Source organism: Enhydra lutris, unplaced genomic scaffold, assembly GCF_002288905.1.
Source record: "Enhydra lutris kenyoni isolate GAN:26980312 unplaced genomic scaffold, ASM228890v2 scaffoldscaffold1, whole genome shotgun sequence".
Classification (NCBI taxonomy): domain Eukaryota; kingdom Metazoa; phylum Chordata; class Mammalia; order Carnivora; family Mustelidae; genus Enhydra; species Enhydra lutris.
Window position 1 is genome coordinate 34,986,994 of NW_019154085.1, and position 14,546 is coordinate 35,001,539.

The 14,546-nt window shown below is 38.9% G+C and overlaps 1 protein-coding gene across 1 annotated transcript in view; it reads left to right on the plus strand.

The window, feature by feature from the left end:
* Window positions 1-13,974, plus strand: part of LOC111145809 (neuronal tyrosine-phosphorylated phosphoinositide-3-kinase adaptor 2) — a 214,021-nt gene extending 200,047 nt beyond the window's left edge. Inside the window, exon 5 of the mRNA XM_022501057.1 lies at window positions 13,841-13,974. Coding sequence (XP_022356765.1) covers window positions 13,841-13,974 — 134 coding nt within the window. The remainder of the gene's footprint in view (window positions 1-13,840) is intronic.
* Window positions 13,975-14,546: the final 572 nt, after the last annotated feature.

Genomic DNA, 14,546 nt, shown 5'->3' on the forward strand with positions numbered 1-14,546 from the left:
TGACAAAGTGGAAACACCTCCTTGAACCACAGCTGACCACAGATGACAAGTGAGCCAAGCCGAGACCAGAAGACTCCCTCAACCCATTCATGGGCTCATGAACAAAACTAAATGAGTGATGTTTTCGGTCATTGAGTTTGGGTGTAGCCTAAAATAATTAACTGAAATGGATACCACGGTTTGTTTCAGATTTGCTGATTTTACCCTCAGACGGAGATGCTTTATTGTGATGATTATATGAGTAGAGCATGTTCCCTGAAACACAGAAAGTCAGAGTAAAAAGTGATCTTCACTTTTTGCTTCGCCATCCCGTGTTTCAAAGCATCATTTTTGACTGCCGTGGTTGTGCTATCGAGCTTTGTGTTGCTAGGAACCATGAGTTCTCTCTCATTTTTACTATGCAGCAAGAACAAACAACCAATCTGTAGAGTTCAGGCCCCCGCCGTAATCTGGGCTTTGCTGTAGGATGTTGACTAACTTCCTGCTTGGCTCCCAGCAGCCCTGAGCAGCTGTGGGCTTTAGCGTCTACGACCCTCCAGGCTGTCATTCTGTACCGTGGGCTTAGGCACCAGAAGACAGCTCTCCACATCTGCTCTACTTCTCAGTTATAATTGGGTGCATTGGTTATTTCCTCCGGGAACACCGGCCAGATCCCGTTGCTAGGTTCTGCACAGTATTTTCACACTCTAGAGTTTAACGCTCTTTCTTAATTCTCGTAGTAAACACATAACAGAATTCTCATTTGGAGAGCCTTCAGAGAGCAATGTAAGTCATATCCCCAACAGCCCACTTTTATTTCTCTGTGGAAAACTGTGACTTCTGCCTGCTAGAATTTGTGATCACCAGAGAAATTGTTTTGTTTGTATTTCTGCTGATACTGGTGATATGGCTTTAAGAAACCAACCAGAAAAGGGGAACATGGGGAGAGTTAACCATTTTAAATAGCCAGAATGTGTCTTCAGAGGGTTTGAAGGTAAATAAACAGGGTATAACATGCAGAAGAATAATTTTAAAATGATACAAGGTAATTACTCTCATACTGCAAGGCAGAAAGCTAGACCACAGCAGAACTTGCAAAAAAAAAAAAAAAAAAAAATTGATCAAAATGAATTTTGTTGTCCTTGAGTGAACTCTCATCTCTAGCCTAGCAAAGTGGTTGCAGGCTGAGAGGCTAGACACTAGGTATTAGGGAGACTTGGGGATAGACTGTTTGTGTGTGTGTGTGTGTGTGTGTGTGTGTGTGTGTGTGTGTGTGAAAGAGAGAGAGAAAGAGAATGAGAGAGAGATGAGTCTCCACCCTTGATAGAAAACTTCCCAGTGGGTAATCAAGAGAGGGAAACTGATGGGACTACCTGGAAATTTCACTACTAGATTCTAGTCATTGAGGAAACACAATAAAATAAAAGTACAAAAGATTAGCTGAATGGCTGCTGCTCACAGAGTAGAAGGTTGCCTGGCTGGTAACTCTCTGGCCACTGATGGTGTGTTAAAGATGTGCATAAAGTGTGTTTCCTGGGGACCAGATTAGGCCACAGAGCCATCTAGGGGTGGTTTCGGTCATGTGACTGCCCAGAGTGGCAGGGACTCTGAAGGACCTGGCTCAAGGTGCCTGACAGGGTGTCCAGAGGGCAGACAGCAAGGGGACCAGTAGGTGAGAGACAACCAGTCAAGGGGGGCCTTCTGGGTACACTTGAAAACACCCCAAGAAGAAGGATATTTACCACCTTTCCATCCCTATTACCAGAGAGTGAGAAACATTAGCTCATGCTGGTGTCAGTGAAAACCTTTCCTACTCCCTCACCTCAACCCCTTCCTCCTATCTCAGCCCCTGTGACGGCAGACATGGGGAGGACCGAGTTAGGGGCAAGTTAGGGGTAGTCACCTGGAGATGAGGTAGAGAGAAATGTGGTCTCCTCTGTGCCAGGAACAGGGCTAAATTCGCCAAGAGAGAAGTGTTTTCTTGAAACAAAGTTCAAAATTGTAATTAATGTAAAAAACAAGGCATTTGAATTATTACTCTAATAAGACTTTTTTTTTTTTTTTGACTTGAAGAAACTGAAAAAAGTTTAATTATCAAAATAAAAAGGAAATTTCTGGAAGTTGGCCTAGCGTTTAACCAAAAGACAAAAAAGGACTGCCTGCTACCCCACAGCTGGTTAGAACTGGTTTGTGGGGCGAATAGAATAACATTGCTTTCTGATTGCATCTGAGGTCTTCTGTGTTCCAGTTAAGTATACAAGTTTAAAGAAAACAGAATTTGATGTAATTGCAAAGTGTGCTCTGAGATTATTGCAAATTGTATATAAGCTGAATTATAGAATTTAAGTTTATCCCTTTTACGGGTCATTTGTGACCCATTTAAAAGAATGCCTTATATTGGGGCGTCTGGGTGGCTCAGTTGGTTGAGTGTCTGATTCTTGATTTCGGCTCAGGTCATGACCTCAGGGTCATGGGACTAACCCCCAAATTGGGATCCATGCTCACTGCTGGAGATTCTTTCTCTCTCTCTCCCCCTCCCTCTGCCCCTCCTCAACTCATGCACATGTGCACACTCTCTCAAATAAATAAATCTTTAAAAAATAAAATAATACCTTATATTTATATGCTATGTGTTAGCTTTTAAAATATTTTCATAAGTGCTATCTCATTTGATCTTCACAAGAACCTATGTATCTGTGACCTGGTGTTATGACCTGATTATTTAGGTGACCAAACCGCTCAAGAAGCTCAAGAGAAATCAGGTGAATTGCCCAGACCCATTGGTATGTAGCAGATTCAAGCCAAGAAGTAGATTTCAGGCTTCTGACCCTCAGGACTGCTCTCTTCCTGTGATTTAATTAGACTGGGTTTCCCTCTTTCCACCTCCATGCTTGTGAATTCATTAATGTGTTCATCCATTCATTTATTCAGCTAATTGTTTTCGATATGAAGTTATCAAGCATTGAACACGTATGTGGTGTTGGGGGAGATTGCCGTTAACAACAAAAGTTAAAAACGTAATCACAATCTGTAAGCAAAGCCAATGAGAAGTACAGCACACTTCCTCCTGCGTGTGTTACACAGCCTCTGGGTGACACGGGAGCAGTGGTGTCAGGTATATGAGGTATGAGAGCGCAGTGTGGTGCAAGGAAGCTGAGGGCCTGATGAGGGCTTGGCCTGGCTGGACACATCGCTGATTCTGGTCTTACCTAAGAATGACAGGAAGCCATTTATGGATTTTAAACATGGGGGTTTTGTGATCAGATTTACCAAGTCAGCTAATGTATCATCATCCTAAACCAAAGGAAACAGAATTATGAAGGTAAGTACGCTGCCCCAAATAACCTGCCTCATAAATCCGAAGAAGAAATGGTTTCTCTGCTCCCTAGTCCACGAAATTCCTCTGTTCCTATAACTGAGAGGTACTTATAACTGATTGTTTTGATCTACCTAAAAATTCATTCTCAAACACCTGAGCCAGCATGTCACCCTTCCCCCGCCCAGAAAAAAACAAAAAACAAAAAACAAAAAACCCAGCAACATATTATGTGTGTTTGTTTTTCTTTAGTTCCCTCATTTACTCATTCAGCAAACTTCTCCCAGTGAGAACATCTGTTTAACAGCATGGTATGTGGTGATGACAGATGACCTCTGCCTCCGAAGACCTTCTTTCTGCCTTTGATGGGGTCGATTTCAAACAGCATAAGGGCATTCTTGCCCCGACCCAGTACGACAGGATGCTGGACTTGGTTCTGTAGCAGTTTGCTGGGTTCTCTCTAAACCATTTATATTCTTTTTCTAATTTTTTTTTCTATCAGTATGGTTGGTTTAAGTTATGGGAGCAGTATGGAGTCAAGGAATTTGATGATACTAATTGGTGCACGTCTGTGTGTGTGTGTGTGTGTGCACGCGCACACGTGCGTGTAGCCACTTACAGCTTTCAAGCTTGGGTCTTATGTGATCCAATTTGCAGAGTCAGCTAACTTATTATCATATGCTATGTATAACTCTCTGTGTGAGTACACACACACACACACATACGCACAGTCCCTTAAACTGGATTTCTGCTAAATATGTGCATAGACCATGATGTTGTATACTATCCAGATACCCTGAAGACTGGTGAGAAAAAATACAACTTGAGAGTAATTTCGTTCTTATTAGAGAAAATTCTGAATTTTTGTGTACTCCCTGATTCTCTTGGGGAAAACTAGTGAACCAGGCATAAACAATTCAGATAGCACAGAAGGTACCTTCACCTACTTGCCTCTCAATAGATTATTCCTGTTTGAGAACCACAGTGACAATGCTCCAGTGTTGACTCTAGTGACAGCTCCTTGTAGCTGTCCCTGTGGGGAGCATGGATCCACCCTGTGGCCTTTCTCAGAGTTCCCTGCCCCCCACACACATTGCTTCCCAGTTGTCAGTAGTTGGCTTTCTTTGGAAAAGCCCTGTGGGTATGCTGCACCAACAGCATCCACAAAGAATGCCCTGTTTCTGTGAAAAGCCTTAGTAGACATTACAAAGAAGACTTAGGCTGGTCATTTACAGAGATTAGTTCTGGAAGCTTTGTCAGCCTACCAGAATACATACCAAATCAAAGCACTCCCACCTGCTGTCCAAAACAGGCACTACATTTTTCCCCTCCCTAGTTTTGTTAGTATTAAATTCCATTGAAGTCTGGTCAATGTATTTTTGTCTTTTTGCTGGAAACTTGGAAAAAGTGAAAAAATGGGAGACTACGCTTTTTCTTATTAATGAGAAGTGTATAAATAATTCACCTTTACCCTAGCTTTTTTTTTTTTTTTTTTAAGATTTTATTTATTTGAGAGAAAGCACGATGGCAGGGGGAGGGGAGGCAGAGGCAGAGGGAGAAGCCAAATTTCTACAGAGCAGGGAGCATGATGCAAGACTGAGATTACTGGTTATGTTGCTCTCCAAAGGAAATTCAAACTGCTATTCCAGAAAAATAAGAGTGAATGGATTCTGGACAGGTGAAAAAAATGGCAGATGACCATTACCTCTCCTAAACTGAATTTCGAAATATTTTTTGTCCTGTTTTACCATTTACTGCCAAAACTTTTACCAATAATTTTAGAAAATGTTAGCAAATGACAGACTTGTTATGCTTAATCCTAACAACACTGTTACAAAAATAAAGTACAGAAAGTAGATCAGAAAGGAGGAATAAAGGACGTCTGGGTAGCTCAGTGGCTTAAATGACTGACTTGATTTCTCAGGGTCCTGGGATCAACACATAGGGCTCCATGTTCAGCAGGAGATCTGCTTCTCTGTCCCCCCCTTTCCTGCTCTCTACCCACTCTTGCTCCCTGCCGCTCTAAAATAATAAATAAATATTAAAAAAAAAAGAAAGGAGGAATAAAAGCAGTGACCTTAGTAAACTAAGCTCATGATTGATCAAGAGTATTTTTGAGACCATTTCAATTATTTCAACAGATTTCATTTATGAATGTCAAAGAATCAATGGGTGAGCCTTGGAGCTTGCTTCTCATTATAAGTGATTTAAAAGTGTCCTGAGAATTTTGATGACTTCCCTCGGGCCTCAGAGGCAGGTAATAGCGCTCCTTGGACATAGCCAAAGAGACTTTCCTAGGGCAGCATTTCAAAACTGGTTGTTCCCAAATCCCCTGAAGTTTTCAAAGGTTTTCCCATGTTTCTGTGCTTCAGCATGGTATTTTCCTCTGTTTCATTTTTTTTAATACTCCAATGGCATATTAATTGCATAAAAAGTTACCTTTTTAAGGGAACTCTTAGGGCACTGGCAGTCTTATATAAAATAACTGTTCTCAAACTCTTCAGTCTCAGGACCCCTTATGTTCTTAGAATTTATTGAGAATTCCAAAGAGGTCTCCTAAAGTGGAGGTTAAATTTAACATATGGGTTAAGTATAACAATCCTTATCATATTAGAAATTAAAATTAAAAATTTAAAAATGATTCAATAAAAATAATAAATCCATTATATCTTAGCATAAATAACATTTTTTCATGAAAAATAGCCATATTTCTTAAATTACAACAAATGGTGAAGAGATTAAAATAATTTTACATATTTGTAAATCTCTTTAATGTCTGACTTAATAGAGCATAGATTCTTCTATCTGCTTTGGATTCAATCTGTTGTGATATGTTGCCTTTGTTAAAACATATGAAGGAAATCTGGCTTTGTATAGATGTGTAACTGAAAAAAGGAGGAATTTATTAATAGCTCTTTCATATAGTTGTATATATCCTTCTTTAATATCCTACCCAAACTCAAAGGATAACAGTTTCATAAGGGTTAATTACCTATCAATAAACTCATCATGTTCTGTTGCATTAAAATCCATTGGTCTATCTTGCAGTTTAAATGGGTCTTTTATCCATGCATGATTTATAACATCATGCTTTTAGGAAGTATCGGTTCACAAAGTCATGCAAATCTTCCATATGTTGACACATTTCATTATAAAAATCAATACAGCACATTAATCAATATCACCACTGATCTCATAAGAGAAGACTTTAAGTATTAGGATGCTGTCAAGCTCCCAGTGGTGCATACAAGCTTTTCAAAATTTTAGTTCCTGCTTGAAAGCTCAGATTTATCATTGTCCACAAATTCTGTCCATTGTCTTCCTTAAAGCAATCGACTTACTTCATTCATTTTTGAGAAAATATCTGCCAAATATTCAAGTTTGTGTGGCAGTGAAAAATACGTGATTACTAGAAATTGGTGCTGTTGCTTTGATGTGCTAAGGTAACAGCAGATTTATCCAGCATTGTTTTTAGACTTTCAGTGAATTCGTCAACACTGGGAAAAGCAACAAACATCTTACTTAGTACTTCTTTGAAAATAGTTTTGACCTCATGTCACCACCTCCTCCCAGGATCTTGGAGATTTCCAGCTGTTTTGCTATAGAGTGAACAAACATGGCCATTACTGGAGATCACATTGAAGTTTGCCATGTGGACTTGACCAGGCATGCTCTTATATAAATCTTATTCCCAGGCCCATATCACTATTGCTTTGTTTATGTTTATAATGGACAGTGGTTCAAGACAGAAGCTCAGGTCCATGGTCACTGAAGTACAACTTGCTCTAAGGAGCAAATTATATTGGACCAAATTTTGTCTCAAGATGCTTGCTCTTACATAAAGCACAAAAGCCAATGGTATAAACAAAAGACATCATTAGTATTGATTTTCTTTTGTTAGGAATAAAGAATTTTTACATTAATAAGGTGGGTGACGTATAAAATTGAATCTTTATTTTTTTCTCCTTTGTTATTTAAAAGTGAAAGATAACATTTTAGAAACAGGTTAAATTATTGTTATATTTTCATTCCTTATATCAGTGATGAGAGGATTTTATTCTATTTTTGCTTTTTTGTTTATTCTGTTTTTGATATCGTAACACAAAGTGAAATTTCTATCCCCCTGGTAATATATATTTGATCTTGATACAAATCATGATATGTCTTTTTGAATTTATATCTTGGTAGATGGATTTTCTTTATGTAATGATTTTAAGAGGCATATGTTCCTTGTTAAGTAGATAAAATATATTGCTTTATACACATATATTATAATTTTATTTTAATGTGAAAGGAAGTATTTTTGAAGACAAAAGCACCTTTTTGTATTCAGCTAAAGTGATGAAGATCCTAAGGGTGTTTCAGAAATTATATATTAAAATAAAAGAGGCTGTCAAAAAAACCCCTAAAACTGTTAATGCTACACTGTGCTATGCTTCCCTGTAAGAAACATACCATGCATTGAAGGGTCTAGGGCATCCCTGTGCAATAGACAGTATGATTTATATTCTCTCTAGATAAGAAGGTGGAAGGTGGTAAGAAAATCTCAGTTCTTCAGATACTTAGAAGGAATACAACAGGCACATCTTACTCTACCTGCATGCAATCCTTTCTCCTCTATGCAATGGGTTTTGTCATTCTATGTGCACCATTGGATCATGAACTCTACTCATCATGTCTCTACCTCACTTTTCTTTGGATTTTAGATTTTCACCAGAATTCAAATATTTCCAAGAAGAATTACCAATTAGTCCAGCATCAACAGTTTTACTCTTTGGCCCTACAGATAACACCAGGACGTTGGTCCATGATTATTGGATACTGGAACTCATTCAAAGCTACACAAGTCTCATTGAGAGGAAAACTGGAGAGAAAATATCTACTCTTAGAGTAGATTTTTGCGGCCTGCCAATTTTTTTTTCCTCGGTCACAAAACCATCACAACAATGATCGGACATTTTCTCAATGATCAAAATTTTTCAATGATTGGATGCTTTCTCTTTTCAGTGTCATACCGACAATGCTGAAGCTGATGAGTTTCTCAGGGACCTACACAAATACTGGATATTAAAAATAAATAGTAGCACCAAAATTCCTAAAGAAACCACCAGATTTAATAGTAATGAATATTTAATTAAATCACTACAAAATGTGACATTAGACCCACTTAATTAATTGTTAAATTTATTACTAAAACAATTCTGTTATATTGGAAAACAATTTCTAGATTAGGTGATGTAATACTGCAAGGATTCCTGAGTATGCTTGATTACTCTCTGGAAATCATAACCATTCATGAATCAATTGGATTATTCACAGTCCAATAATTTCTGAAGCAAAACTGTAAAAAAGCATTTGAATTATATACAGGACAAATTACATTTAATGTGGGGTTTGAGGGCACCTTACATGTTTGCTATGATGTACAATAGAAACTTTAAAACAAAGTGGGAGCCATGAAGCTTTTAACATAGCCCTGGGACAACTGTCTTTTATTACTTAGACACCAGTTTATCTCAAATAACATGTTATTTCCAAGAAAATGCCTTCCCTAGAAATGAAAGTAGAGTTTGTAATAAGCACACTTTGGTGTATTTTTAAAAAGCCTTGACTCTCATTTAGCCTTAAGTTATTGATTAGAAACTTTCAGCAATATGACTGACTTGGGGAAATCATGATATGTCTCTGCTACTACAGAAAGATACTGTGTATTAGAAAAAAAAAAATAAGACAGAGGAAAGATATGTCTCTGAATTTGACTGATTTTATTTCTTTGATGCTAGATGAAAGTGTTTTCTTTGGTTGAAATGCACTAATCTCCTGTTTCTGTGTAGATGCAGAGGTGGAGAAGAGTCATTTGTCTGCTTTCTGAAAGCAAAGAGAACTCTGATCCTCCAAATAGCGGGGATGCCTGGGAGATTATCCTGTAACAGTACCAAGGACATGATTTTGAAGAGAAATCCAATTCACCTTAAAGGGAAGATGAGAAATGATTAAGAAATGACTATCTCTGAAACAAAACAAAACAGTGATAAGTTGTGCCCACTAAGAATAAAAAGAAAGAAATATTAAGTCACACAGTCCACTGGGTACTTATTTAATAAAAACTTTAAGATGATCATGAGTTATTACTCTGGAAACATCCCATGATAATACTGATGAGGTTTTAGAATATAGGTGAGGGGACGCCTGGGTGGCTCAGTTGGTTAAGCGGCTGCCTTCGGCTTAGGTCATGATCCCAGCATCCTGGGATCGAGTCCCACATCAGGCTCCTTGCTCGGCAGGGAGCCTGCTTCTCCCTCTGCCTCTGCCTACCACTCTGCCTGCCTGAGCTCATGCTCTCTCTCTCTCTCTCTCTAACAAATAAATAAATAAAATCTTTGAAAAAAAAAAAAGAATATAGGTGAGGTTCAGGGAGGTAGAGGCTGGAGCCGATGACCAAGAAAGAACTCTTGAGACATCTTTGGTGCAAAATGGTGGTTTATTAAAGCACGGGGACAGGACCCGTGGGCAGAAAAAGCTTGTGCCCCGGGGTTGTGAGGAGTGGCAGGTTATGCACTATGGAGTTGGGGGAGGTAAGGAAAAAGGGAGGTTTCAATAGAATTTTCGTATGCTAAAAAGGACCTACAAGTACCTGATACCAAAGGCCTTGCCATTATCAAGGTTGTTTTTCCCTTCTTAGCAAGGTATTAACATTAGATTATTGGAAGATTCCTAGAGAATGTCACATATGTCCCACCCAGGAGTGGGGGTGGGGGAAGGTTGCAGGGTATCAGCTTTTGCTTTGTCTTCGGCCAGCCTTCTGTTCCCTCATCAATATCTTATGCCAAAAAGTTCAAATTAGTTTTTTCTTTTCTTTCTTATTCTTTCTTTTTCTTTTTCTCTTTCTTTCTCTCTTTCCACCCTCTTTCCCTTCCTGCCTCCCGTTTCTTTTTTTGTTCTTCCTTTCCCCCTCTGATTCTCTTTCTTAATCCACTGCCTTTTTCTTATTCCTTCTTACTCTCTCTACACTTGATCGTCAGGGAAATTTCATATACAATATCAAGTGTTACTTCTAGGATGATGATAGAGTTTACAAAGCAAGAAGTTTCCCTTGAATGTAGGATAACAGGTGCCTTTTAGTGCATCATTAATCTCTTAATGGAATGGAGTTTTTCTTGGGGGAAGAAAGTTCTACCTTAGATCTCTTTTTAGGCGCATGTCCATTGTTTTTGAAAAAAAAAAAAAAAAAGCCTTGGCAATTTTTTTTTATATTAGCAAAATTCAGGAAGAAAACTTATTGTTTTTAGTGTCATGGCTCCTAAGCTTCCCTGTTTAAGGCTCAAAGCATAGTGTATTTCCAAGGGTAAGTGAGCCGGACGATTTCACGTCTATGTCACAGCCCGAAAGAACCTCTGTGAGGCTTGGCTATAATCAGAATCTTTTCTAGGATTTTTGGGACTTCTTTAGACAATTATTTTAGTCAAAGGAACTTTGGTGGAATCAACATCATAAAGATTTATTTCACCAACTTGATTACATAAATACGATAATAAATGTGAACTGTGTTTAAGAACCATGAAAAACTGATAGAAGATGCAGAATGAGTGAGATAAAGATAAACCCAACCCTCAGAATTTTAAAAATTAAATTTAAAAATTGTTTAAAAAAACATGACACCATTAAGCAGCAGTGTTATGCAGTGTGTGTGTGTGTATGTTTCTGTTTGCCTGTGTAAGCACGTGTACATAATGAACTTACAGTCATAGTGTTAGTCTACTGCTGTAGGTAGAATCACAACCCATAGGAGCCATGTTGGGATGGAACAATTGACTCCAATGTAACCTCAACGTTAGAGTTAGCCCACAGGGTAGTTGGCTAGTAGAGCAATCTTCTGTGTATAATGGGGATTTAATGGCTCATACTGGAATACCCAAGAGGGCTTGATGAGCTGGGACATGCTCTGGATTGCTGTCCAATGGGAGTAAGGAAAGGCCTTTCCAGGTCATAATGAAATGGGGAGTTTGCATGGATTTTGGTACATCTCAGTCTGTTCATTAGAGATATCAGTGTCTATGTTCAAAAGAGGCTGGTTAAGTCAAAATCTGACTGGAAACCTAGCAGGAGAAATTAATCCCTAGGTACACTGGATAATGTAAAAGGCCTTCACTCATCAGATAATCTCCTTAACATAAACTTGAAAAGGACCTTAAGTAAAGAAATATTATTTGCCATCCTTTCTTAGGGAAAGATACTGAATTTTCTGACTCCAAGTGACTAAACGTGCTACCACAGTAAGGGGATATATATAGAAACATTGACCTCATTATAAAAACATGTCAACCAGGATTCTGATGGATGCTTTACCTGTTGCTTTATATAACAAAAGGTGATATGCTAAGGTATACAAGGATTTATGCTTCCTGGGAAATGAGCTTAATTTCTAAATTACAGTGATAGTTTATGTCACTGTATAATACTGTTATATTTAAACACCTTTCAACAGTGGGTGAGTGGGGATACCTGGCTGGCTCAGTCAGTGGAGCTTGTGACTCTTGATGTCAGGGTCACGAGTTCAAGTCCCATACTGGTATGGAGCCTACTAAATAAATAAATAAATAAATAAAGTAGGTGCGTAGATACTAGAATCATCTGCATAAAACCAAGGAAGGGAGAGTTTCCAAACGTCGTGCCTCCTCTGAAATGGATCCTAGAAGGTCACAGGCCTTTGAATGAGAATCACTGCCTTTGCAAGTTGGAGAGCTAGGCTTTGAACCCAGACCTTACAGTATATTCCACATTATCTTCATTGCCTTCACTTATTTTAGGAGTTGCCTTGACCTTTTCTAGGTTAAATTGAGTGTTTTCAGCGAAAGAAAAGTACATATTAATTGAACACATATTATGTGGTCCCCACCAACGTAAGTGCTCAAAGCTGCAGTGAGCACGGCAAACATGGTGTAAGTGGTCAGGTGGTCTTGGAAGAGAACCGGGACGCTTGACAATAGGAAGGACATGCTGAAGTTGGTCATCGGAAACGGGTAAGACTTAGTCTGATGAAAGTCCACACAAGGGCACACCGTGAGGTGACGGACAGAGGCAGGACTGAACGCAGAAACTGAGAGAGGAAACAGTTGCATGTGTTTTGAACAGCAGAATAGTGGAAAGAGAGTGGATGATCAGACGAAGCTACATCACAGGAGGCCTTTGAAAATTAGTTGGGTGTGTTTGAAGTGTTTATCATATGAAATATGGGGTAAAGGGAAAATTTTGAACAAGGTGGAGGGCTTTAAAGTAATCTAGGAAGCTCAGTCCATGTGTTCAAGTTAGTCTTTTTTAAGATTTTGTTTATTTTTTTTATCTGAGAGAGAGTGCGAGAGAGAACATGAGTTGGGGGAGGGGCAGAGGGACAAGCAGACTGCCCCACTGAGCACGTAACCTACACAGGGCTCAGTCCCAGGACCCTGAGATCATATCCTGAGCTGAACTCAGATGCTTAACCAACTGAGCTACCCAGATGCCCCATGTCCAAGTTAGTTTTGAGCAGAGAGATTATGGGGGTTAGCCGGGAAGTTTCACACACACACACACACACACACACACACACACACACACACACACAGGCAGTCTTTATAGCTAATGCTATAACTCTATAGAGTAACCTTAGAATTAGAAACAATTTAAATGTAGTCCAGTTAGAAGATGGAACATACCCAACACTCAAAAAGTAACAGTTAATATTAAACAAAAGCATGGTGTCAATTTTCATTGTATGACTTTTTTCTTCTCTTATCAAATGTCCTCAAATATATATGAAAATTAACATACTCTCTGTACCTTGTTGGATGAAGCGAACTCTTTCCATCCCCAAATTCTAATCTCCAAAGTAACCTGTCCATGACCTGGACAGCCCATTTGGGCTCCTGAAATAGAAGAAGAGGTAGGGGAAATGCCTTTATAATTTGGAAAAAAAATACTATTATTATGAAAAATGGCAAGAGTCTTAGAAAGTGGTTATAAAATTGAAAGTGAATAGTGAATCAGAGAAATGCTCCACTGAAAACATGATAAACATATTCAGGACAAGCACAGTGATATTGATTTCAAAATTAGAAAAAAAAAAAATAGGAGGGAGGAAGGGAGGGAGTACAAAAGGAAAGAAGTTTTGGAGAAGGTGACAAAGACATTTCAGGACCTAGGAGACCTACAGACCAAATCTGAAAAGAAAGTACCTAGAGTGACTCTGTCACCTGCTTTTTCCCTGAATGGGGCTCTGGCTCTCGTAATCACTCTGTAGAAACTAACCTTAAGTGAGGTAAAATGTCCGAAGGAACAAAGAGCTGGACTTCTGTGATTTATTCTTTATTTCTAGGAGCTGACTGCAAATAAAGCTTATTTTAGAGTCCGTGGTGATGACATCATTCCATCCCCCGCCAAAGGCTAGCAAGCGTCAGAAGTATTTGAGGGTTTGAAAGAAGATGCAGCAAAGCAGAATGGGGATCTGAGCGCTGTTTGTCATTGCCGATGTCGCTCAGCTAATGCTCTTCCTTCTCCCCCTGTTCACAGAACCGAAAGTAAGCTGCAAATTAGGCCGTTCTGCCTCCACGTCAGGTGTGCCCCCGCCATCGGTCACTCCTCTCAGGCAAGCCAGTGACCTGCAACAGAGCCAGGTACCATCATCGTTAGCCAATCGTGATTGACTTCCTGTGATGCAACATGCCAAACGCTTCCACCTCTGTCTGTCGTGTGTTGCTGTAGACAACTTTTGCATTTGCTTTTATTTTTCTATGTGTGTATGGGTGGAGGGGCTGAGTCATGGCAGTCTGTGTTCTCATCCAAAAAGGACAGTCTTTCTTCTCTGTGACTGGTGAAACTTTCTTTGCTGTTTGTTACCAAATCGTTTTTTTTGTCTCTGGTTCCCATCATTCTGTAATATTAATGTAGTAAACTTGTACTGTATGTATTGGCTTAGCGGTTATTTTTTTAACAATTCTTTCTCTCTTCCGTGTTTTGTGTACTTTTATATTGTCTCTGAAAATTTATCAATCTTTGATAAATTTACCTACTTTGTTTTATGTAGATTTCTTTTTAAATGTTTTGTCTACAACACTTGCACAGATGTTGTCAATGAATTTGTACATACCTTTTACCTCTTATCCTATTATACTGTAATATTTGTGGCCATTCTGCTTTTATTTCTATTTAGCTTGGAGCATGATTGTAAGACACTGTGAATCTCGATGTCCTTATAAATATTCATATACCAACTCAT